The sequence below is a fragment of the Schistocerca gregaria genome, chromosome X (assembly GCF_023897955.1).
Source record: "Schistocerca gregaria isolate iqSchGreg1 chromosome X, iqSchGreg1.2, whole genome shotgun sequence".
Lineage (NCBI taxonomy): Eukaryota > Metazoa > Arthropoda > Insecta > Orthoptera > Acrididae > Schistocerca > Schistocerca gregaria.
In genome coordinates this window covers 680,971,129-680,998,716 of record NC_064931.1, presented here as the reverse complement: position 1 = coordinate 680,998,716, position 27,588 = coordinate 680,971,129, and the positions used below count along the sequence as shown (strand labels likewise).

Below are 27,588 nucleotides of genomic sequence, written 5' to 3'. Positions count from 1 at the left end.
CACGCCCTGCTAAGCATGAAAAAATACATAACTAGTGCAGTATTTTATTATTTAAATAAGGAATAATAGTTGCTGACTTTCAAGAACATCGATTATGACATATGAAATTGAGTCAAAAGTTCCTACTTCCCAGACAGTTATCAGTTCCAGTTACATCAGCGGTTTTTATTAGACAATAAACCTTCATGAGATAATAAACAAGTCCCTGACAAGTCTTTTGATGCCTGTTATATATAATGTGCAAGGGGGTAAACTACATGTAACTTATACAGCATAAAACATTATTTCCAAATTTTTACATTTTCGGCGTTTTACACCATTTTTTTGAAGTCCCTTGAAAAGTGTGAAAGTGGGGTTTCACTGTATTAGTAAGTGTCAGTCTTGTAGAGAATATTTCATTAAGTATAACATACTAGCAGTCATAATCATAACACAAGAAAAAGACTGGATTACCACATAAAATTTAGTAATAAAAAAGCAACAGATCATAGACCATTTTCTGCTGGAAGATATGTTTATAACAACAGATTGCCAAATAATATAAAAATGTTAAAGGGGAACATATTTAAGACAGAATTAAAGAAACTTTTAATTCATAAATGTTTGTACTCCCTCAAGGATTTTTAATCTTAGTGTGTTTGTAAACTATGTCCATGGCAGTTACGTTATTATGGACGAATAAACCATGTATTTATTTATTAGTTCTCAGTCATTTGATGCCTTGCAGACTAGTGTAATAAAAACGGATATTTTACCGAGTATGTTCAATATTATAAAGCTATGTTAACAAAGTAACAGCAGCCAAACAAATGGCAAACTAAACGTTCACTGTGCAACATAAAAGTGAGACAAAGACAGTGTTGTTCACGGTAAAATCAGAGTTAGACATAAGAGTTGTAGCTAGGATTAAAGAAGCTCAAATATCAATTTCTTTATAAATGTGGCAAAGTCAGATGTTGATGTAGTAGAGAATCAGAGAAAAGTAAACCCCTTTGGACTCCATCAAGAAGCTGAGTATGTCAACAGATTTTAAAAAAGTCACATAAAGGAGTGAAAAGTGTTACATTATTATTATTATTATTATTATTAATAAAAATAAAAACTAGGCTGAGTGGCATGGGACGCCCACTATAGGGATGAAATCAGTATGTGACATAATAGCAGTTCCTCCAACTAAAATACTCAACCAATCTTTTGAACAGGGACACTTCGCTGATGTGTTGAGATACGTTGGAAGTCAGACCTCTGTTCAAGAAAGTTTTGCAAGAAGACATGGGAAACTATTGCATTATTTCTATTCTTCCAGTCCTGTGGGAAGTGTCAGAGAAAGTAGCTGCAAACCCAATCAATAATTTTGATGTAAAAAATATTATTGTAAGTACATAACCAATTTGGATTTCAACCAGGAAAAAACACTCTGGATATAATGAATACCACTACTGAAAAGCTATACAAATCATTGGCCCAGATGAGAAAAGTTGCAGGTATCTTCTGTGAGCTTACAAAAGCATTTGACTCTGAGAACCATGCCATGCTTATCTACAAACCAGACAAATATGGAATTAAGGACAAATACTTTCAATTGGCTCACATCACACTTTAACAATAGAAAAAAAAGAGTAACTATCATTTCATATGCAGTGAATTACTATTCTAAGTGGAGAACAGTATCACAAGGTGTGCGTCAAGGCTCCATTTTGGGGCCAATCCTGCCCCTATTAGACCTAAATAACTTACCCATAAGTATAAATTCCCCATGAGTTCGGTTTGCAGACAATACTTCTGTTTTAATTGAAGATGAAAGAGCAGAAAAAAAACAAGCTCCATGATAAGCATGCTGGATATGCTAGAAAACTGGTTTCAGTTAAATGGGTTCAAAGTGAACATTGCTAAAACTCATATGGCACATTTCAAAACCAAGCATTTGAAATGAGTGGAACTTATAATACAACATAACAATAAACTTACAGAAGAAGACATTATCAAACTCCTTGGGCTAAATGTGGACAAGCACTTAAGCTGGAATACACATATTGACTTCCTATCAAATAAACTAAGCACTAAGCAATGCAAATACTAGTGAATTCCACAGACTTTACTACATGATTAATAGTATATCATAGTTATTTTAAATCTGTCATGTTATATGGTACAGATTTCTGCGACTGTTCTAACAATGTATCTCGAACACTGAAATTGTGGAAGAAAATTATGAGATACATTTGTAAAGCATAGCAAACAAATCTTGTTGCCCATTATTTAGGAAACTACAAATTCTAACTATTCTCTCCACATACATTTATGAAATTATAATCTTCCTACACAGCAGACAAAAATTATTTGAGGAGAACCATTGTAACCACACATATAACATGAGAAATAAAAATCATTTTATGCTGCCAATATACCAACTGAAATTATATGCATGGACTCCACAATACATGAGGAGGACAATATATAACAAGTTAATGGATAAAAACATATTTAACATGAAACCAAAGATTCTAAAAAAAAAAAGGCTGCAACAGATTCTGTGGGAGAAATGCTACTATTCAAGAGAACAATTGAAAGAGGATGCAATGATAATTTGAGCAAGGGATAATTAAGTTTTAGATTTTATTGTGTGTAAAATATATATATATATATATGCTATATTTAAGTTAAAGCAATTACAGCCTTCGATCGTAAAAAATTAAGTCAGTTGACCTGGTTTCGGCACTTCTATGAGTGCCTTCATCAGAAATTAAACATTCAAATTGGGATGTAACATAAGTACAAAATTATGGGATTTTTTAAAAATAAAAGTTTCAGTACTGACTAACGGTACAAGAAAGAAACAGTACATCCATGTCACATATAAAATAAATATCAAGTGAGAAAACTTTAGTCACAACATTAAAAAAAAATAATAATAATAATACATGGGAGATGAGCCACTATCGGCTACTCATACATGTCAAGCCATAGGTATCAACAGACTGAGATGCTTGCATTAGTAATTGCGGGCAGGTGAATATTACACCAAGAGTACCATCTAGTAGTCACAAATATAAGTAGGCTACTGAACATTTAAAAGTAAAAAAGGAAAAAAAAAACTGTATTCATAATTTAAAATCGACTCATTCCCCATTGGAAAACTCTGGCATCTATAAGATTTTTCGCAGCATATGCTCTTCTTACTACAAAGGACAAACAGAGTGTGCCTTTACAACCAGATATAAAGAACATCTTTTAAGAAAAAATGACACTAGCACCCAAAATTTGTCTTTTGCAGACCACCTTTTGATTACAGGTCACGTGCCTAAATCTGTTCACAATATCAACATTTTGCACACCGAGAGGAAAGGGCATACATTAGATATCCTAGAAGAACTAGAAATTTTTAAACATCTTTCTCAAAATGGTAGCCTCTTTCTCAATGAGCAGCTACAATTACGTATTACAAACTTTTTCTACAGTATAAAGTTGTTACTTGATATCTGATTTCAGGTTTCCTCATGCAGTTACCGAAATGTTTTTTCTATCTATGTTAACTCATAATTTTTCGTTTATTAAATGGTTTATATTGGCTGCATTTCATGTTATATTTTTTTCTACAGGCTGTGTCATTCAGCCCTCTTTATATTTTATATAATGGTGTTTTCATTCTTTTTGTACTTCTAAGCTCTGATGTAGGCAAAATGTTACCTTGTCTGCTGTTGTCAAACAAAATATTGTCTTTTATTTCATATACTGAATAATGTTCATCATAATATTAGTCTTTTCATTTGAATGTTAAGTAGCCAGTTTGTACTTGTGGCTGCTAGATGGCACTCTTGGTGCAATGTTCACCTGCACACAGTTGTTAACTCGGGCGCCTCAGTCTGATGCTACCTGTAGCTCGACATATACAAGCAGCCCATAGTGGCTTGCTTTCCACGCATTCTACTTTAAAACATTTTGTGACTAAAGCTTTGTCGCTTGATATTTATTTTATATGTGAGATATAAGTGTTGTTTCTTTCTTGTACTGTCAGTCAGTACTTACACTTTTATATAATAAAAATTTTCCCATAATTTTGTACTTCTTTTGTAGGCCAATTTGAATGTTTAATTTCTGATGAGGCACTCACAGTGGTGCTGAAACCAGGTCAAAATACTTAATTTTTGTGACTGAGGACTGTAATTGCTTTACCATTAATTTGTAAACAGTCGCTGGTCACACAGCCATGTTTAAAACTTTATTATGATGCTGTTTGTTAACATCAGGTATTCTATGTTTATAGTGAAATTTTACCACAGTTTTGACATGTCTCCTGTACCTGAATCAAATGATGTAGATTATGTTTGTTATAAGACTAAGAAACCACCGCTGATGATTCTTTCAGACATAAACAATACTCTTAAGCTGTCAGGTACATGTTCCGCACAATAAGAGAAAGGCATTGAATTACAGAGAACCAGAGGCTTAAATGAATTACATTTTCTGATCAGAAAGATTAACATCTGGAACATAAATATGCTTCAGTTTCTTCCCTTATTATTATTATTATTATTATTATTAATTCATTGATACTCTTGTGGCCTATAACATCTCATGAGTTAACACTTTTCTTTTAAGAGGTTGTCCTTGTAACTGGTGTAATACAGTGTAAAAAGACAAACAGAAAATTACCTAAAGCACAGAATACTGAATAAGTATTTAGAAAAAAAACAGCAAAAGTTAGGCTCCAAAAATGTACATTTCTTTAAAAAAAAAAAAAGTATAAAACCAAGAGAAACACTAAGTGTCATTTCAAAATACAAGAACCACAAACTTGAGCATTGTTACCACAAAATATATATGCACTGAGAAATAAGTAACAGCTTCTTGACATACAGAATATAAACATGAGGTATTCAAATGCATATATTTGTAAACATCAGTATTGGTTTCATGAATTATTAACATTTCGTATCATGAAAGTCTGTAGATAGTATGCAATCTTCGTTGAATAAAGGGTGAAATATACCACACATCTTCCATCCTTCTTCCTGTCCAGGTGCCAAACCGCAATAAACTCATAGAATAGCAACAACAGTCAGTCATGGTACCAGTGCAGAAACAACAGGGAGAAGGACATGACAATGAAAAAGAACAGTGCCCATGCACGAAGACCTGCACTCTTTTGCATGACCTGATGTAGTTGTTCATTTCCTTCCTTCACATTCTCTGTAGACCCAATCACAGTTGTTGAAATGCGTTCAATTTTTTCTTCCTGTAAAAAGAAAATGATACATGATTTTGAGAGCAAATCAATATTTTACTCAATTAATACTGCAACACAATAAGATGGACAAGGTACAAAGCAGGATTTTGTCTCAACTGATTTAAGGAAACTAAGGATTTGCATCTTAAATCTTCCAAAAATGAATCTCACATTTTATTGTTGTTCTAATTTGATCAGCATTCATACAATATGTCTACTGTAAATATAATTTTGTAACTGACATAACTTCCATAAATTAGCAAGCTTAAGCATTTTAAGAGTGCCCTTAGCAATACACCTTGTATTGACTGGAAATATGTAATTGCTTTCAAATTTCCGACAAGATACCAAATTACTGTGCAAATCAAGTATTACATTCACAAAATGGGAGTTGTGACCTTTGCAAAAAGCAAACAATGGGATTTCTACACAGGCAATATAATATAAGCCTGCGAACACAAATGGAATGTTTGCAAAGAACATTTATCATTCTGCAAAAATATCTATTTGATTCAGAACCAATAAACCACGCACAAAAATTTCATATCTACAATAGGGTAGCTACTTTTGGGCTCTAGTATGCTCCCAGATAGTCAAATGTGTTAAAACATCCCTTCTGGGACATGGGTAGGTATGCTGGCCTTGGACTGAATCTGCCTTGGGATTACTGGGACCAGTGTGCTGGCCAGCCTGGATGTGGTTTCCCCATATTCATCTAGATAAATATCAGGCTGCCTTATATAAACAACGCGCAAACATTTGAAAACGACATGAAATTTGATCATGCTATTATACTAGATGCAACCAGAGGGGGTACATGGATTTTTCCCAGACTGGGGTGGGGGGCGACTGGCAGTAGCTTTCAAATGTCTTTGGGAGTGGCTACCCCATCATCATACAAGCCCAAAGGCCTTATAAAGGTACGGTTGGTTATCTTCAAAACTGGAGAACTACCAGACTACTATTGACAAAACAAAGGCTGGATAACAGGTACCAGAAAGGAAGGAAGGACTGTTGAGCATCAGTGCACCTGAAAGACAGTGAAAAATTTCTACCAGTGACAACTGCAGGCACAGTTTGGGGAGGGGTGAGGAGAGGAGAGGAGAGGAGAAGAGAAGAGAGACAGGAGGCGAGAGAAAGAAGAAGAAAGAAAAAATATTGTTCTAATGAAAGCAGTGTTGCCAAGATTTCAAATGCACTGCAATACAAGTTCCACACTTTGTTGTCACTCACATCAGATCTTTGTTGCCACCTACATCAGAGCTATCAGGGAACTCCAAATCTGCCAGCCCATAACAACACTGATTGCAAAGAATCCTAAAGCAAGTACAATTAGGTAAGGAATCAACAGTCAGAAATGAATATTTCAGGTGATATGAGGTCTTGGGAGAGCGTTCATAATGAATAATATAACGAATAATATAAAGTTCCTTTATTTGGGTTCAGGCATATACACTACCAATGTTTCAGGACACTAATTTTATCTTCAGGTGCTAGTGTAACAATTAATAAATATTACATAGCTCACTAAACAAAATAAACAAACATAAGTCTGTTAAGTCTGTAAACCAACAACAGGGCATATCTTAATTGCATATGACAAAACCATACAAGTCATGTGGATACATTAACAAATTTAACCAGTAATATGAGAGAGCCTATGCGGAGGGGGAGGCATCAAACATGTGGGGTCAGCTGGTAAGATTTGAGGTAAACAGGGCCTTAAAAAAAACTAATCCATAAATATGCACTGACAGATGACATGATTTTACGGTTTGGGCATCCACAGTTCAGGTAAAAGATAAAATATTTTAAAATTTTTTAAAGAAACTATTAAAAATCTTCTAAAAAAACTTTTTGGTGGCTGCATTAGCTGTTAGCAGTTCCTTTACTAAAGGATCACACACAACCAGTTTCACATCTTCAAGTGGAAAAGATAAATAATTTAAAACTGATTTGTTAAAATACACGACATTTGAACACTGGGAGACCATAACATTGCTTCGTTAAGATACTCGGCATCCAAACATTGGGAGACAGTGTATTTTAATGAACCAATATTAAATTAGTTATATGTAAACACTTGAGGATGACAGTAAGTCATTGTGAAACTAATTTTATGTAATACTGTTGACATTTAATGTGGATACCAAAAAGTTTTAGAGAAAGTAATGTAACCTGACAACCTAATATGAATGGCCAGAGATGTGCTTTGGACTTAATAAAAGCAACAAAAAGGCGAAAATGTCATTGCAAACAACCAAAATGCCATTTGCCTATCTGCAAAAAGGAACTTACCATAAAAGAATTCTGGCAATGGCACGTAAAGTACTTTCTGTATGATCCGCATAACTTACAGCCATGCAGAGCACAAGGAGGAGCTCCAGTACACACATGCCATTCTGTGGCTGTGGCATGAATCAGTGTCAAAACAAAAGTGAAGAATACTCAGGAAATTTAGCTACTAAAATCCATGCCTTACCCCCACAAAGCAACCCAATACAGATACACTAAATAGGTATTACTAAACAAAAGACATAAGGCTAAGCTTAAATGTGTGCAGCACAGAGCAATAAAAGGTGCACTTTGTATGGTGTTTCTTCTTGCACTGACTTCACGTTACTTTAGATTCTGTACTCCATGATTATGGAAAATTTCTGTGTAAAGGCCTTATGCCTATTCAGCCAGCAAACAACAACAGACAAGTTATGTGGGCACTGGCCTCGCACGGAACAGCTGTTCAGAAGATGGCCACCACATAGCAACCCAAGCGTCACCAGAGGTCAGTGGTCCTGTGGGTATTTTCTTCTCTGGGTACCATGTGACAGAAAGTAGTATCTACAGTACCCCAGCACCCGGGCAGTATTTAGGCCAGCCAGTGCCAAACTATTTTCAATGAGTTTACTCCGAGAATGTTCCCTGAGCCAGGTGCCGATTGGGAAACCATTCCTAAAATCAGGATTTTATTTTCTTCTACTTTAAAGTACACTTACTGTAACTTTGCTTCCAGCATGACAGAACTGGTTGATGTTTCTGCTCAGGTGTTGTTACTTTCCAGCAGATGCAGCACCCTCATGAACTCCTGATCGTGCGGCCAGCAGCCATCTCCACATCACCTCTAGAGCTCATCAATGGATGGACTCTGTGGCTAAGGACTTTTGGAGTGTGCCCCAACCATTCCAGCAGTTTGAAAAGATGGTTGAGCCAGGGGTGAACTACACCGCACTCATGGAACAGCACTTCTTAGCCCATGGCATCACAGGTGATGCCCAGCAGCGCACCTGTTTTCTGGCATATGTGGGCCCGTACATTTACCATCTTTTGCCACAACTTAACCCAGAAGTGGAACTCCACACTCTGCCTTATGACATTTTGAATTGCAGGTTTGTTCGAATATTTTGACTCCAAGGTGCACATTGTATAGCTTGCCATAAGTTTTTCAGCTGCTGTAAACTTAACAGACAGTCTTACCCCCTAAGGATCACCTACTTCCAGAGTTTATCTCATGACTGCTATTTCCAGCATAGTAATCCTCAGTGTAAACTGTCATATGGGGACTTCCTTGGTCTGGGGCATGATTCTTGTGCATGCCCCCTCTTGAAAGACTATGCACGAATCTCATTAAATTGAAGGACCCTTCCTTAGAAACATGTCTCCCCATTATCAGAGCTTTTGAACAGGCTCTCGCATCATCAGCCACCTTGCAGCACCCATCATGCCACAAGGCCAACATGCTGCCCTCTGCCACAGTCAAGCCCTGCCCCCCCCCCCCCCCCCCTCACAATCCAGGTCAGATTCACATTTCACATAATGCACGCAGACTCAGCAACCAGAAGTCACCCTCAACAGTTCCCTTCCTGCAGATAGTGTTATATTACTTACCAGAGACACCAGTGCCACTAATGGTGAGCTATGTGCACTTTTTGTGGGAAATCCAGACACAGGGCTGAAGTGAGCCAAGCATCACTGAAAATGAACATCAACTGTGAATGTATGGGCCCATCAGATGTGGAGATGGATGACAGGGTGGACCTGTTCCCAGACGTATCCTATGTCTAATCTGTGCTTCCTCACTTGTACTTGTGGCGTGCACGAGTTTTTTTTTTTTTTTTTTAGGCTACGCAGTAGTGCGAGGTGTCCTGATGAACACTCACCAGTCGACGTGCAGGCAGGGAAATCAAGACGCGCTCAGTGTAAAGACACTTCAGCCATCAACATATTAGCAGTAAATTTTCAGAGCGTTCGGAATAAAGTTCCTGAATTTACTGCCCTCCAGGAAGCGTGTGGCGCGCAAATTATTTTCGGGACTGAGACCTGGATGAACCCTGAGATAGGAAGTTGTGAAATAGTTAGTGAGGGTTAGAACGTGTATCGTAAAGACAGATTAGACACCATATGAGGTGGTGTCTTCATTGCAGTTGACAAAAATATTGTGTCTATTGAGGTCGAAGTAGAGTGTGATTGTAAAGTTATCTGGACACGTTTAACAGGGCTAAGAAAAATAAAGTTAATTGTTGGGTGTTATTACCGGCCACCAGGTTCCACCGTGACAGTTCTAGAATCATTCAAAGCGAGTCTACACTCTGTATTGCATGCTATATTAGTCGGAGGCAACTTCAACCTACCTAGTATAGACTGGGATGTCTATGGATTCATTACAGGTGGTACAGACAAGCTGTCGTGTGAATTACTTTTGAACACATTATCCGAAAACTGTCTTGAGCAGCTAAATCGACAGCCAATGCGTAATGGAAATATTTTAGATCTGATAGCCACGAACAGACCAGACCTCATCGATGGTGTCAGTGTTGAGACAGGGATTAATGATCACGATGTTGACATTACGACTATGGTTACAAAAGTTAAAAAGTCGGTCAAGAAGGCTAGGAGAGTATTCTTACTAGAAAGAGCAGATAAGCTGTTGTTAGCATCCCATTTAGTGGGATGGACAAGGAAGAATTATGGGCAAATTTTAAATACATTGTAAATCACGCATTGGACAAGTATGTGCTGAAAAACTGGGTTACGGGTGGAAAAGACCCACCGTGGCTTAATAGCGCAATTTGGAGAATGCTCAGGAAGCAAAGACAGTTGCACTCGCAGTACAAGAAAGATCGGGAGAATGAGGGCAGGCAAAAGTTAGTAGAGACTCGTGGTGCTGTAAAAAGAGTGATGCGCGAAGCATACAACCACTACCAGCGTCATACCTTAGCAAAAGATCTTGCTGAAAACCCAAGAAAATTCTGGTTAGAAAGCATCGCTCCTGCAAAACACAACTTGTCCTTATTTCACATGATATCTTGCAAACCATGGATGAAGGGTATCAGATGGATGCCATATTCCTTGACTTCTGGAAAGCGTTTGATTTGGTGCCCCACCGCAGACTCCTAACTAAGGTATGAGCATATGGGATTGGTTCCCAAATATGTGAGTGACTCGAAGACTTTTTAAGTAATAGAACCCAGTACGTTGTCCTCGATGGTGAGTGTTCATTGGAGGTGAGGGTATCATCTGGAGTGCCCCAGGGAAGTGTGGTAGGTCCGCTGTTGTTTTCTATCTACATAAATGATCTTTTGGATAGAGTGGATAGCAATGTGCGGCTGTTTGCTGATGATGCTGTAGTGTACGGGAAGGTGTTGTTATTGAGTGACTGTAGGAGGATACAAGATGACTTGGACAGGATTTGTGATTGGTGTAAAGAATGGCAGCTAACTCTAAATATAGATAAATGTAAATTAATGCAGATGAATACGAAAAAGAATCCCATAATGTTTGAATACTCCATTAGTAGTGTAGTGCTTGACACAGTCACGCAGATTAAATATTTGGGTGTAATATTGCAGAGCGATATGAACTGGGACAAGTATGTAATGGCAGTTGTGGGGAAGGCGGATAGTCGTCTTTGGTTCATTGGTAGAATTTTGGGAAGATGTGGTTCATCTGTAAAGGATACGGCTTATAAAACACTAATACGACCTATTCTCGAGTAATGCTCGAGCGTTTGGGATCCCTATCAGGTCGGATTGAGGGAGGACATAGAATCAATTCAGAGGCGGGCTGCTGGATTTGTTATTGGTAGGTTTGATCATCACGCGAGTGTTACGGAAATGCTTCAGGAACTCGGGTGGGAGTCTCTGGAGGAAAGGAGGCATTCTTTTCGTGAATCGCTACTGAGGAAATTTAGAGAACCAGCATTTGGGGCTGACTGCAGCACAACTTTACTGCCGCCAACTTATATTTCACGGAAAGACGACAAAGATAACATAAGAGAGATTAGGGCTTGTACAGAGGAATATAGGCAGTCATTTTTCCCTCGTTCTGTTTGGGAGTGGAACAGGGAGAGAAGATGCTAGTTGTGGTACGAGGTACCCTCCGCCATGCAACATGTGGTGGATTGCGGAGTATGTATGTAGATGTAGATGTAGACTTACACGAATCTCCATCCCTCACAGAAGCCCCTGACAACATGTCTGTCGAACTGCAGATAGACGTGGGGTCTACTGCGACCACCACAGGTTGGCAATCTTATTATCATGTGGCATTCCCTTGCCTTCAACTTTTTGACACACAGCTGTGTAGTTATAGCAATGACATCATTAAAGTCGATGGCCAATTTACAGATCAAGTTCAATACCGTTCGACTGCCCTCACAGCCATGATTTGATGCAGATCCTGCATTTTACGCACATCCTGAAGTTTGCTTCCACCTGGACTACATCACCGAGGTAGCTGTGGCCAACCTTCCATTGGACACCGAGCTCATTGCGTGCTGCACCACTGTGTAACCCAGTGTACCACGAGGTACTCTGCCTGGTGCAATGTAACTGGCAGCTGGACCACAAGCAGCTGCAACAAGAGGTCCAGGCCTACTAGTAACACTACAACGAGCTCTCCACCATCAACGATGTGCTCCTGCTCCAGGGAGACAATGGCTGCATCAGCACTGTGATCCCAACAGCTTTCCAGCAGTGCATCTTGTCTCTCTCGCATGTCAGGCACTGGGGCATTGTGCTCAGCAAGTGCCTGGCCTGCCAACATGTCTACTGGTGGGCACGGATGCGGCATTCACCGACGTGGCACACAGTTACCTCCTATTCCACATGCCAGAGCAAGCAGATTGCCCCTCCACATCATTTTTTTCCTCGGTCAGACACATCTACCCCTTGGTCCCCACTACTCCTGGAGAACAGGCAGACCACCCCTACATGTTCTTTTAGTGGCTGCAAATGGTCTCCAGGTAGCAAAAAATAACCATTTTCAGTCAATGATTGGTTCAGTTGGACCAGAGGATGCAGTCCATTCCATGTAAACACAGCCTGCATCATTATGGAGCCACCATGAGCTTGCACAGTGCCTTGGTGACAACTTGGGTCCACAGCTTCCTGGAGTCTGCACTACACACGAACCCTACCATGAGCTCTCATTAACTCAAACTGGGATTCACCTGACCAGACCATGGTTTTCAAGTTATCTACGGTGGAACTAATAGGGTCACAAGCCCAGGAGAGGCATTGTAGGTCATATCATGCTGTTAGCAAAGGTACTTGTGTTGGTTGTTTGTTGCCATAGCTCATTAACACCAAATTTCACCACACTGCCCTAAAGGATACATTCACTGTATGTCACACAGTGATTTCTGTGGTTATTTCATGCAGTGCTGCTTGTCTGTTAGCACTTTTCCCAACCGGTCTGACAACTCTATGAATTATAGTCACATCACAAAAAATTGCGACACATTACATTCTGGACACACCCTGTAGATCGGGCAGTGGATGGTAATGATACTGGCACATGATGGACACTTTGCCACACACAATATTAGTGCTTGCAAAGCACATATTTGCAGATTAAAGGCATAATTAAAAAAACTCATTAAAATTTATATTCTTTTTGCAAAGATGTTCTTCAGACACTGAAGCTGGCACTCATCCACACGAATTTCCTCTCTCTGGATTAGTGCTGAATGGAAAATTACATTAAAAAACAAAAATCAAAATAATGACTATCCTAAGACACAAAATGATTTAACTTAAAAATGGAAAAATTACATTTGGGAGTTTGTTCCCTTACCTGCTGGAGCACCTTTTCTGTAAACACATCCTGGAGCTCTGCAATCCGCACTACTCTGCTCTGAATTTGCCGTATTTCATCTGCCAAAGTGTTTAGTTCATTGTACAGCTGCAAGTTTTCCCTCTGAAATATTTGAAGTTCTTCTACACTCAGGTCGGCATTATAGTTTTCAAAACTTTCTTCGTTAATGCTCTCAATGGGTGTTGCAAGATCACGTGCTTGTGCTGACTCTGTGTCATCTGATAGCTGTGTCCGCACTAGTGAATATGAAGCTGATGTTATGGGAGAGGTAAACACACGTTCTGGTTCCAATTTTGACAGTTTCTTGTGTTCCACTGTCCGTCGGACCCTCATAAGCTTCTGTTCAGAGTAAATCTCACACACAGCCTGGTAAATGAGACAAATTACACAAACAACTAATTAAATACACTAAATGAAGGTAACACCTGAGGTCATTAGAAATGGAGTAAGCTGGGATTGGGGAAGAAAGTCAGTTGTGTCTTTGCTAAAGGATCACCTCAGCAATTTCCTTATATGAAACCTAAATCAGCAAGGCAGGATGAGACTTTGAACTCACATCTAATCAAATGAATCTAGCCATACCCACTGCTGCACCATCTTACTCAGTGCCAATTATGTTACACATGAGGAGAGCCATAAATGCTCTTTAGCATGCAATGTGTTTGCAGAATTGTGGAAACGGTATCACTTCGCTACATTATGGCATGAAATCATCATGAAGTATCAGTTGGTTCAGTTGAGCCCTTTGTTATATCTTTCATTGCGACCACACATCACCACTCCAATAATTTAATTTCACTGATAGTTTTCTTAAATGCAGGACCTTTTATAAAGTTGTGGCCACCCACACACATGTGACTGTTAACTAAGTTAGATTGTTGTTGTTGTGGTCTTCAGTCTGAAGACTGCTTTCATGCAGTTCTCTATGCTGCTCTATCTTGTATAAGTCTCTTCATCTCCGAATAACTACTAATACAACCTACATCCTTTTGAATCTGCTTACTAGATTCATCTCTTGGTCTTCCTCTAAATTTTTTACTACCCACACTCCCCTCCAGTACTAAATAAGTGATCCCTTGATATCTCAAAATTTGTCCTATCAACCGATCCCTCCTTCTAGTCATTTTGCGGCACAAATTTCTTTTCGCACCAATTCTATTCAGAACCTTCTCACAAATTACATGATCTACCCACCCAATCTTCAGCATTCTTCTCTAGCACTACATTTCAAAAACTTTTATTATCTACTTGTCTAAACTGTTTATCATCTATGTTGAACTTTTATATGTAGCTACACTCAATACAAATACTTGCAGATAAGACTTCCTAACACTTAAATCTATATTTTATGTTAACAAATTTCTCTTCTTCAAAAACGCTTTTCTTGCCATTGTCAGTCTACATTTTATATTCTTTCTACTTTGGCCATCATCAGTTATTTTGATGGTCAAATAACAAAACTCATCTCTGCTTTAGGGGTCTTGCTTCCAAATTTAATTTCATCAGCATCACCTGATTTAATCAGACTGCATTCCTTTACCCTTCTTTTACTTTGATTCATGCTCATCTTATAGCCTCTTTTCAAGATGCAATCCAATATGTTCAACTGCTCTTCTGAGTCATTTTGTCTCCTTGACAGAATTACAATGTCAACAGCGAACAACAAAATTTTTATTTCTTCTCCCTGAACTTCAATTCCTACCCCAAATTTTTCTTCTCTTTCTCTTACTCCTTGCTCAGTGTACTGACTGAATAACATTGGTGATAGGCTACAACCCTGTCTTCCTCTCTTCTCAACCATTGCTTCCCTTTCATCCCCCTCGACTCTTGTAAGTACTGTTTGGTTTCTATACAAGTCATAAATAGCCTTTCGCTCCCTGTATGCTACCTTCAGAGTTTGAGTATATTCCAATCAATGCTGTCAAAAGCTTTCTCTAAGTCTACAAATGCTATAAATGTAGGTTTGCCTTTCCTTAACTGATCTTCTAAAATAAGTCATACGGTCAGTACTGCCTATGTGTTCCTACATTTCTCCAGAATCCAAACTGGTCAGTCGGCTTCCATTAGCTTTTCCATTCTTAGGTAAAGAATTCGTGTTAATATTTTGCAACTATGACTTTATTAAACTAGAAGTTCGATAATATTCACACCTGTCAACAACAGCTTTCTTTGAAATTGGAATTATTACATTATTCTTGAAGTCTGAGGGTATTTCATCTGTCTCATACATATTGCACACCAGATGGAAGAGTTTTGCCATGGCTAGCTCTCCCAAGGCTATCAGTAGTTCTGAAAGAATGTCATCTACTCCTGGAGCCTTCTTTCGACTTAGGTCTCTGTCAAACTCTTCTCACAGTATAATGTCTGCCATTTCATTTTCACTTATGTCCTCTTCCATTTCTATAATACTGCCTGCAAGTTTGTCTCCGTTGTATAGACCCTTATATACTCCTTCCACATTTCAGCTTTCCCTTCTTTGGTTAGGACTGGTTTTTTCACCTCAGTTCTTGATATTCATACAGCTTCTTCCATTTTATCCAAAAGCCTTTTAATTTTGCTGTAGGCAGTATCCATCTTTCCCCTAGTGAAACATGCTTCTAAATCCTTACATTTCTTCTTCAGCCATTCCTGCTTAGCCATTTTGCACTTCCTGTCAATCTCATGTTTTAGATGTTTGTATTCCCTTTCGCCTGCTTCATTTGCTGCATTTTTATGTTTTCTCCTTTCATAAATGAAATTAATATCTTCTGTGTTATCCTAGGATTTCTACTAGGCCTTGTTTTTCTACCTACTTGATCCTCAGCTGCCTTCACTATGTCACCTCTCAAAGTTACCCATTCATCTTCTACTGTATTCCTTTCCCATGTTCTAGTCGATCAATGCCTAATGCTCCCTTTCAAATTCTCAACAACCTCTAGTTCTTTCAACCTATACAAGTACCATCTTCTTAATTTCCTACCTTTTTGCAATTTCTTTAGTTTTAATCTAAAGTTTATAACCAATAAACTGTGGCCAGAATCCACATCTGCCCCTGGAAATGTGTTAGAATTTACAATCAGGATATAAAATCTCTGTCTTATCATTATGTAATCAATCTGAAACCTTCTGGTATCTCCAGGTCTTTTCCACATACACAACCTTCTTTCATCATTCTTAAACCCGCTGTTAGGCATTTGATACAGTTCCGCACTGTCGCCTGATAAACAAAGTAAGAGCCTACGGAATATCAGGGCAGCTGTGTGACTGGATTGAAGAGCTTTTAGCAAACAGAACACAGCATGTTGTTATCAATGGAGAGACGTCTACAGACGTTAAAGTAACCTCTGGCGTGCCACAGGGGAGTGTTATGGGACCACTGCTTTTCACAATATATATAAATGACCTAGTAGATAGTGTCGGAAGTTCCATACGGCTTTTCGCGGATGATGCTGTAGTATACAGAGAAGCTGCAGCATTAGAAAATTGTAGCAAAATGCAGGAAGATCTGCAGCGGATAGGCACTTGGTGCAGGGAGTGGCAACCGACCCTTAACATAGACAAATGTAATGTATTGCGAATACATAGAAAGAAGGATCCTTTATTGTATGATTATATGATAGCGGAACAAACACTGGTAGCAGTTACTTCTGTAAAATATCTGGGAGTATGCGTGGGGAACGATTTGAAATGGAATGATCATATAAAATTAATTGTTGGTAAGGCGGGTACCAGGTTGAGATTCATTGGAAGAGTCCTTAGAAAATGTAGTCCATCAACAAAGGAGGTGGCTTACAAAACACTCGTTCGACCTATACTTGAGTATTGCTCATCAGTGTGGGATCCGTACCAGATCGGGTTGACGGAGGACATAGAGAAGATCCAAAGAAGAGCGGCGCGTTTTGTCACAGGGTTATTTGGAAACCGTGATAGCGTTATGGAGATGTTTAGCAAACTCAAGTGGCAGACTCTGCAAGAGAGGCACTCTGCATCGCGGTGTAGCTTGCTCGCCAGGTTTCGAGAGGGTGCGTTTCTGGAAGAGGTATTGAATATATTGCTTCCCCCTACTTATACCTCCCAAGGAGATCACGAATGTAAAATTAGAGAGATTAGAGCGTGTATGGAGGCTTTCAGACAGTCGTTCTTCCCGCGAACCATACGCGACTGGAACAGGAAAGGGAGGTAATGACAGTGGCACGTAAAGTGCCCTCCGCCACACACCGTTGGGTGGCTTGCGCAGTATAAATGTAGATGTAGGTGTTAGTGATGATTAAATTATGATTTGTGGAAAATTCTACCAGGTGGCTTCTTCCTTCACTTATTTACCTCATTCAATATTCATCTATAATTTTTCAATATTTTTTCAATCTCTTCTTTTTCCTACTATCAAACTCCAGTGCTTTGTATCTATCTTGGCTACAATAATGTGTTCACTATGCTGTTCATAGTAGCTTATCTGCAGTCCTATTTTCTTATTCATTATTAAACCTACTCCTGCACTACTTCTATTTCATTCTGCATTTATAACCGTCTATTCTGTTCCTCCTACGAATGAACTTTGCTAATTCCCACTATATTTACCTTCAGCCTATATAGTTCCCTTTTTAAATTTTCTAACATACCTGCACAATTAAGGGATCTAACATTCCATGCTACGATCCATACAACGTCAGTTTTGGTTTTCTTGATGATATCATCCTCCTGGGTAGTCGCCACCTGGCAATCCAAATGGAGATCTCAAATGGCTCTGAGCACTATGGGACTTAACATCTATGGTCATCAGGCCCAAAGAACTTAGAACTACTTAAACCTAACTAAACTAAGGACATCACACAACACCCAGTCATCATGAGGCAGAGAAAATCCCTGACCCCGCCGGGAATCGAACCCGGGCGCGGGAAGCGAGAACACTACCGCACGACCACAAGCTGCGGACAAATGGAGATCTATTTTACCTCCGAAACATTTTACCCAAAGAAGATGCCATTGCCATTTAACCATACAGTTGAGCTGCATGCTCTTGGGAAAAATTATGGTTGTAGTTCCCCTTTGCTTTCAGCACAGCACAGCAAGACTGGTTTGGTTGATGTTACAACACTAGATCAGTTAATCATCCAGACTGTCACCCCTGCAACTAATGAAAAGGGTGCTGCCCCTCTTCAGGAACTACACATTTATCTGGCCTCTCAATAGATATCCCTCTGTTGTGGTTGGGCACCTGCAGTACAGTTATTTGAATTAAACTACAAATTCAAAAGACATTATTCGATCATCTTTTGGTAATAAGCTTCTTTTTGTCATTTATTGCTTCTTTCACTTGTGGCAATTATTTTGAAAAGTGCAAAATGACAAGTCGTGCTGTGGTCCCTAGCCCTTTTAAACTAATAGGTTAAGTCAATTTGTAGGTTGAAGGAATGTAGAACTCCATCAGATGATGATATTGCATTTAAAAATCCAACAGCTGGATTGAGAAAAGCTTTACATTTTTTTCTACAAATGGGAATAGGGGTGGCCTGTAAGTTAAAAAGGAAGGAAGGAAGCAAGCAAGCAAGTATAACAACATGACTCATGTTAACAGCTGATCCGAACCTGACAGACATAAATATCAATAACCAACATCTTTTACCAACTACAGATTACAGGAAAATACATAATTTTCTACATGACACACAGAAATATCAATAGCCAGCATCCTCTGCCAACTACAGATTACAAGAAACATATCATTTTCTACATTGTGCTGGTGCAGGTTTAAACACTGGTTTAGTAAATTGATTTTCCCACAGGAATAAATTGGGCGACGATATCAACATGATCTATCGAGCCAGGAAGCAACCTCAAGCTGGCCTACAAAAGCCACAACCTACAGCATATTCTCTTGCCCTCTTACACCACTGGCTTAGTCAGTCTTAACCATTTCATGTCCATTTCTTTTTCTCACTAAAATCGTTCTTGACTAATAATCACATTAGTTTTTGCACTTGCAAATTGTAAAACTGATGTTTGTGTAAATTTTACCTCAAAATTATGTCAATTTTAATAGTATAAAATTAAAAATTAAATCATTTTGTTTCTCTGGCACCCTTACTGTGAGACTACTGCACTTCTTAGGATTACGTTTGGACTGGATTGTAAACATAATTAGTTTTTGGAAAACTTTACGAAAGTCTCTTATTCTTTGATTCCCCTACTGGAAAAGTTCAAGTTGCTACTGTGAATAAAATACAAAATTCGACCGATTAAGCCAGTGGCTTAAGACGGCGAGAGGATATTCAAAATATCATGTGGTGTGCATGAACTTAGGTGGCTTTTGTAGGCCAATTTGAGGTGGGTCTCTGACTTGATGGAGCACAGTGTCCTATATTGGACTGTTCATCTTGGCTTCAACACCAGTGTGGTATGTTGCTCATGATTTACACCAGTTGTACCCTGCTGACCACAGACATTGTGTGGCTGGGCATACTTCGTACCAATATTAGACATTCCCTGTTTTATTCCATGTGTATTGGAGAAAATGAGGGCAAGAGGGGGGGGGGGGATGATTGTCTGTTGATGCCCATAAATTGTGTGATTTCAGTTATCTTTTTCTAATAACCAATGTGCAAGAACACCGTATATTTGCAGACTACCTTGAGTACCAGTTCCCAAAATTTCCTTATCACAGTTCTGTGAGAACAACCATATCTTTCCAACAACTGCTATTTTATGACAAAAAGCTCTCAGGGTCCTGCCAAGTGGCAGTGGTACAAAACTGACATTTCAATGAGTGTCATATTTATTATGTTCTGCTGAAATCAATGACAATCAGCCAGAAGATGATGAGTGTGATATTTGTCAAAATGTGGTTTTTCATTTCTGATACTGGTTAAAAACCTGACAGCTTTTTGTCAGCAGTAGTAATTGGAAAAGTCAACAATCACAATTTCCCTTTTCGGTTTCCTGGGCACCATTGCTATGCTTTTGTTATGTGTTATACTAATGGTCCAAGTAGCAAACTAATTAATTATTTCAGTACTTGTTGACAGATCTACTTGGTAAGGATCTTAAACACTTGAGCTGTACTAAAGAACAGATGTACTTGTGGTTTAATACTATGTTTTGCAGGGGGGGGGGGGGGGGGGGGAATCAATGAAACTGCAATGTGTGACTTTCTAAAAACTTATTGTCAGTGCTACATATAACAATAAAGAGAATTGTGGGCTGCTTATTGACTTTTAAGTAATCTGTCATTATGAGATAACAGAAGCATTAGATTTCACCCATCTGTTTTGACCCATGTCACCAATATGGCGTAAATGACCATTCTTGACAAAACCAATACGGCGCCTATGATGTCAATACATAAACATGACAACAAACACATCTCCCTCCAAAAATATAATTAAACTAACGGTACCAGTGTGAGAAATTGGGGGGGGATTTGGGGAGGGGACAAACTACGTAACAACACATACACACACACACCACGATCCCAAACCACACAAAACGATGACATAAAAAAACGTCACAAAATTCCCAAATTCAATTACACTCATGGGTCAACAGCAGATCACGATTCCAGAACAGCTATGATGACACATAAGAATCAAAAACTTCCCTTGACCTATATAGTTCAACAGCAGCTCACGATACCAGAACACACATAGCTATGACAACGCATTGGAATATCGGACACTTCCCATGACCTATATAGCCTAAATACAACAGACGGTACCAAAACAACTGAAATCGAGTACTTCCCCTATGATACATAAATCATACATGTGAACAATAGACGCAAAAAAAGACTACTTACCACAAAAAAGTTCTGGCGCTACACACTAGGTGGGGCACCACAGTCTCTCTCTCTCTCTCTCTCTCTCTCACACACACACACACACACACACACACACACACACACACACACACAAACAAACAAACTGCCAACCCACCCACAATCTACCAATACTGCCCCCCCCCCCTCCCCCTCAACTTTCACCCTCTCCCCAAAAACAAAAATCCACCAACAGTCCCTGGTCCGAGACACCAGAACTCTGGCCAACCGCAGATTCTGCTTGCTTACACTGCATTTCACTATCTCCGCCACAAGCTCAAGTTGCAGAAACTTAATGACGGACAACATCTTGTCCCCCATTTCAGCCCACAGACATGCACTATTAAACTTAGAAGACATATCCATACCTAACAAAAGAATCCACAAATTGAATTAAATTACTTACCACATGACAAACAGCAAACGACACTGCAATAATATAAACACAACAGAAACTTAATTCTTAATCACTGAAACCAATTTCCGTTCTTCTACAACAGTCACGGCCGAGAAACGCACACTTCAAGCACCGACACCCAAATGAACCCATAACACGTGGACCATACACACACCAAAGGACAACACCAACCGCTACAAGACTACATCTACAAACACAACACACTCAAACTAAACTTTGCGCCATCATGATGTCACACACCACAACACCCTTATGTCATGGATCAAAGCTCACGGGTGGGATCGGATGCCTCCATTTACCTGCCATGATTTATTCCTCTCTCGACTATTTTCCATGGTATTTAGGGAATGGCCTATGAATGATTTAGGCTCTATTTTTAAGCTTTTCTGACCATAGACTGTATTCCCTGGTACTCAGTTAAGTGTGAGGTTTCAATTATCTTAACACAGATGGTACCAATGATTGGCCCATTTATGATACAGGATGTAGCATTTTTTTAAAATTGGTATGATGATGAATGTTGATCAATTAACAAAAATAAAGGCTGAAAAAAACAGTATGAATTTCAACACTGAAAATGCAATGAAGAATCTAACATGGCATTGAAGTTTTGGATCCATTTGGCATGCAGGCCTCACACACAAATTTCTTATAGGCTAAGTGGAAAAAAAGAAAACCAGTGAAACTGCAGTATATGAAGGGAAACTCATCTAGAAATACACAAAGCAAATTAAGAAGTTGTAACATTACAATAATACTAAAAAAATATTGAGACAGAGAAACATTTACTTCCAGTTTATTTTTCTACATGTAGTTTACTGTGGTATGAGGTTCTGTTGCAGAATAATGTGGGTATCAAAACCATAACATGTACGGAAATTTTTAATGAATTCAAAATCTTTAGCTTGCCAGCAATCTACATCTGCAAACTTACATTTCCTGAAAGGCTTTTTAATAGTATACAGTTATGGTAATAAATACACGAGACAATAAATATGGGCAAATCCCACCTGGAAAAATAAATGGCAATGCTCTTACCAAAAAGTGGCGCTACTGAACTTTTGTTTAGTGTGTTGCCACAAAGAACAAACAAATAACACAACTGTATTTGTACAAGAATTAATTAAATAAAATGGTGACACGCAGAAGACAGTAACACGAGCGACACTGGTGATGGTGTAAGTTGAATTCTGGTGTTTTGATCAGTGTTAGTTGTGTAATACTGTTGCAGCATGTTTTGTATAGAACTTACAGCTTCAGTTTCATTTCATTTGTCAGTTGTACGCTTTCTCCTTAAGTCGGTAATGTAACAGTATGTAATTTTTTTACTTATATGCACTAGTAAGGAAAAACCCCGTATCAAAATCTTGGTGACCTGGATGCTACTTAATAATAGCAATAATTTATTATTATTATTAGTGAATTTTGTGTGAATTCTAAGATTTACTTTCCGTTTCTGGATTAAGAAAAGCAGGAGTATATGTAGTTTTTTTTTTGCTATATTAGTTTTTATTTATTTGTAGCTTATACCTTTCTTTGGTACAGCATATTGCATGCAAGGGTAGACTCAACAAAGAACTGCTGACAAGAGTGTAAAGAGGGTACGGTTTTGAATCAAAAATGACAAGAACAACGAAAAATTTACTGGTAAATTATGCAAGTAATTACGCGCTTTCAGTTACCTTTACGAACCTTCAAGTATGTTTCCACTAGGTCTAACGTGATTCGGTGATGTTCCATTAACTGCGATGGCCCAACATTGTTTTTCCACTCGCGTTTCAATTTGGTGATCAGGTACGAAGAGTTGCCAATGATGCGTTCAGCACCAACCTCGATCTCATCACGCTCCTCATCCGTCATTCTTGGCGAATCGCATAAATGACTCGTAAAATTTAAGTATGCTTTTCTGTGTTTCAACAAGAAAAGTCTTAATCGCGTGATTTGTTCCATCAGCTCCTTCACCTTAATTGTAAAATCGCTCTTCTCTGAATGCCGAGGCAAAATTCGTGACTTGTCAATGGATATTCCAAACGCTTTATTTTTTGTCCGTACAGTTTTGACGCAGGCTTTAAATAACGACGTGATATCCATTTTCTTTTCTTTCTCTTGAAAAGTTTAACAAATCACTCTCCAATTATTAACGAGGTAACTGTAATTCGATACTGCATTTACAATACAAATCGCGCTGGTTATCCAATAAACACAACAGTCTCCATATAAGTTTATCAATAAGTCATTAAAATACACAAACTATATCACAAATTTTTTTGCATTTTCAGTAGTGGTCCGGGGAAGGTGTATTTACACTGTCGCACGCAAGTACAAAATCAACACGGGTTTCTTTCTACATCATTGTCATCTGTTTTCACGTCAAGCCAACGTGTTAACAAGCACCCACAGACAACATACGAACGCAAGCATAAACAGTTGTGGTGTTATCTGCGACATTTGCAGCATGTTATAGTGTCTGTGGAGAAGTTGTTTGTGAATGTTGAGTTTGTATGTTGGTTCAAAAGAATGGTTGCTAATTTATTTTCGTCGTTTGGCGTGGAAGGTATTTAATATATTCCAGAAATGACGTAGCTGTGCTGGTTAGTGTGAGACCACTGAGTTTGAAGAAACGTTAGTGTGAAAATTATGGCCGATATCAGTCAGCTTTCAAATGAAGAAATTAGAGCTGAGTTGGTAAGATTCGGATATCGTGTGGGGCCAGTGACACAGTACTCCCGAAATGTTTATATTAAAAGGCTTCAACAACTTTTATCTGAAGATGAGGATAATCATACGAAATCGGATACTAGGACAAGACTAGCAACATTAAGGCTTTCAACATTAAGCTCAGAAGAAGATACCGACGAAGCAGGAACAGAATCTTCGAACAGAGGTGGTAGAAAGAAGAGAAGAAGTTCGCACTTTCCGTCGAGCAACGTACCGTATAGAAATTCACGCGCAGCACCAAACATACAAGATCCTTGCATTGTTAATGCGTTCAGAGTACCAGTTATTCGACCAGCACGTAGAAGTCTATTGGAGAGAGCAACTGGGGAAGTGAGAGAACGTGCAGAATTCAGAGGCCGTTATGCAGATTATTCATCAGGACTGGAAAGTTCGGAATCTGACGAAGCTGATGCACGATCTGGGTTTCAATCTCGTAAAAAAAATGTATCATCTGAGGTCACAAGTAGGCCTATTTACCATTCCAAAACCGCCGAGAGTCGTAGGAAGTTGTTACCTACAGGAACATCAACTTCAAGCTGGCTGTCCACAATTCGCTCTGTCATTAACCCGCTGGGTAAGTTATTGTATAATATACAGAAAAGTGAAACTTCTCTCTTTTGTATGGGTAACTTTTACTGTAGGTAGTGTTGGCAATGGCATTTTCATTAACTGTTTCATTCTTGAAGAAATTATAGTGTTACTGAATTGTCAGATAACCTTAATAGGAGTGCATGCGAATATGTTGTACGTTAAATAACAAATTAACGGTAAAAAATTCATGCACTTAATTCTTATGTATCCATGGTAACATTTTAATGGCACATGCAGCCCATTTTTCTTTTTTTAATTTTATTTAGGCATTGGTAATTAACATTTTGTGGGCCTTAATCTGTGGTCTAGGGCACGTTTCTGTACGGAACCAAACGTTAGGCACAGAAATATGCTGTAGACAACAACATTGTGTCCATAAAACAAGAATCTCTAAGAGTGTAAATACTGCCCATGAAAGCCTGTGCGCTATGATCTTGTTTGTTTTCCTGATAAATCGTTTTTTTTTTTTTTTTTTTTTTTTTTTTTTTTTTTTATGTGTAACGATGGTCATGGGGTAGTTGCAGTCCACAATCATAGCTAAATATTTAACTATTCTGCAGCTTTAAAATACACGCTCATCTTTCATCTGAGTATTTAGTATGAGATGAATGGGGCACACCATCCCCATAACTGTTTGTTAATTTGGGAAAACTTTTTTATATGTAAATAACAATCTAGAATTATACAAAGGCATGTGTTGCTCTCTTCATACCTTTTTTTCTTCACCTGCATTCTATTTTTTTTTCGTAGTATTTCCATACAGCTATTGTTTTTGTATTTGCTGGGATTACTTTGATTATAAGCTTTACCAGGGACAGTGCAACAAATTTTCACAGCCACTGACTTTCGAAATTACCTAATTTGTTGTCAGTACTTAATAGGTGGTTTACCAACTAGGTGTTCAACAGGAGATGGTGTAATTTGTTGTATTCAGTAGGACATGGATACAGGAGGAACAATATATGGGCCAAGAGTTACAAAGTGTCCTCCCACCCCTACCCCCTCCCACTGACTTGATGAACAATCTTTTTTTCCTTTCTTTTGCTTGTGCCGTTATCCCACGGTTTTGAAGGGTCAGCATGGTTAGGATCGGATTTGGCAAGGTTAATGTTAAGGAGTGGCCGGATGCCCTTCCTGCCGCCGGGATGGAATTATAGTACCTCACCTGTCTGCGATAGTGTATTCCATGGAATAGTGTGAACATGTTCCGATGTCTGTGAGTCATGTAACTGAGGTTGAACGAGGGAACCAGCATGGTATTCACCTAGTGGGATGTGGAAAACCGCCTAAACACCACATCCAGGCTAGCTGGCACAGTGGCCCACATTGTTAATCCTCCAGGTGGATTTGATCTGGGGCCAGCGCGCCTATCTGAGTCCAGGAAGCAGCGTATTGGTGCTCTCGGCTAACCTGGTCAGTACTGGCTTGATAAACAGTATTTGTGTAGAATATGCATCATAGTCCTTATTGAAAATGTATATGATGTAATACAACCTTTCATGGTTTATGTTTCATTTGTTGTAATTTATAATGAAAAGTATTAAGGAAATGTTGACTATGACCGATTTCTCACACAATTGAAAAATGTACTGAACTAGTCACTATGTAAGGTCCACATGTTGTCGTAATGATGTGTATTTAACACGAAGGCATTGTTGCCAACCATGGATGTTGATGTTGGGCTGTGCTGGAAATTAGTCTATGGCCAGAATCTTCATTTTGCATTCACATTTGTTGGTTTCGCCAGCTTGCAACCAAATTGTCATCGTTCAGCCTATCGTAGATCTTGTTCTCTGCTACAGATCAGTCTGTCACTACAATAAAGGATCCCTTGTAGGGTGGAGGGTGAAGTGGTGCACTACCACAGTCTAGCTGAAGAGTTCTTCTTTTATGACTTGCAGCAGAAAATGCAGTACCAGTACCTTAATTGCACACTTAATCAAACAGTGGAATGCAAAGCCCGTGGTAATTTAGCAGTAGACACATGTGACACAGAGGAGTGTGCACCTATTTACAGAATCTTACGGTACAGGAAACAGATATAATACAAAGCAGTTAAACACTTCTTAGAGTGGTGAAAAGTTGTAGGCTTTCCCAATGGATTGCAGTGTTTGAAAAATGCTACATTTCGATAAGTGTTACATATATATCTTCTGGTGAAGATTACTTTGCCAGAAGCGGACCAGTGTGACTTTAGCTGAAACGCCATAGTTTATCAGCACTGCCACCTAGCTGGAGACCTATGACCTTTTCATCAGCAGTACAGACTGGAAATGTCTTCATTCTTTCTACAACTATTTAATGTATATCCTAATATATAAGAAAAATAAATAAAATTCAGGTATTTATAACATGAATATTTACATATAATGGAGGGTGGTGTTGTGGAGGGGGGGGGGGGGGAGAGATAATGGGAGTTTGTTGTTCAGGGGTGAAAGTCGGCAGGGTTTGCAAAGGTGAGCAGGTAAGCGCCATTATTGCTGTTCAACAATTTCTAGTTCGGGAATTTTAACTTTATGTGAATCAAAATAAATAAAAAACTTTAGAAGCCATCTTTTGATGGATATAAAAAAAGGTAAGAAATATCTTATTGAACAATACCATTATTGTTCCTGTGGCACCATCTTCAGGAAGCTCGTATTGCATCTGGCTGGATAAGCAGTTTTTTCCTACCAGTGCCGAGGCTTCCCTCCTGTTACCACTCTCGTTGGAAACACATAGATCAGTTGTCAGGAGGAGCTGCAGCTTGTGGAT

General features: G+C 38.8%; 2 protein-coding genes across 6 annotated transcripts in view; one reads left to right on the top strand and one right to left on the bottom strand.

Annotated features, from left to right (window-relative positions):
- Positions 1-381: 381 nt before the first annotated feature.
- LOC126299618 (syntaxin-18) lies at positions 382-23,921 on the bottom strand. Its single transcript, XM_049991656.1, has 3 exons — positions 23,218-23,921; positions 13,298-13,684; positions 382-5,236 (listed from the first exon to the last, which is right to left on the bottom strand). The coding sequence occupies exons 1-3, from the start codon at positions 23,614-23,616 to the stop codon at positions 5,060-5,062; spliced, it is 963 nt and encodes a 320-aa protein (XP_049847613.1). The 5' UTR covers positions 23,617-23,921; the 3' UTR covers positions 382-5,059.
- Positions 23,922-23,930: 9 nt separating this feature from the next.
- The window catches only part of LOC126299616 (inner nuclear membrane protein Man1), a 315,326-nt gene continuing 311,668 nt past the window's right edge, over positions 23,931-27,588 (top strand). For 2 of the 5 annotated variants that reach the window (XR_007552835.1, XR_007552834.1), the window contains exon 1: positions 23,968-24,817. Coding sequence is in view for 2 of the 5 variants with exons in the window: in XM_049991654.1 (XP_049847611.1) it covers positions 24,163-24,817 (655 nt within the window). In the remaining 3 variants the exon portion in view is untranslated. Of the gene's footprint in view, positions 24,818-27,588 lie in introns of all 5 variants that reach the window. The other 3 variants (XM_049991654.1, XM_049991653.1, XM_049991655.1) reach the window with 3 other exon arrangements.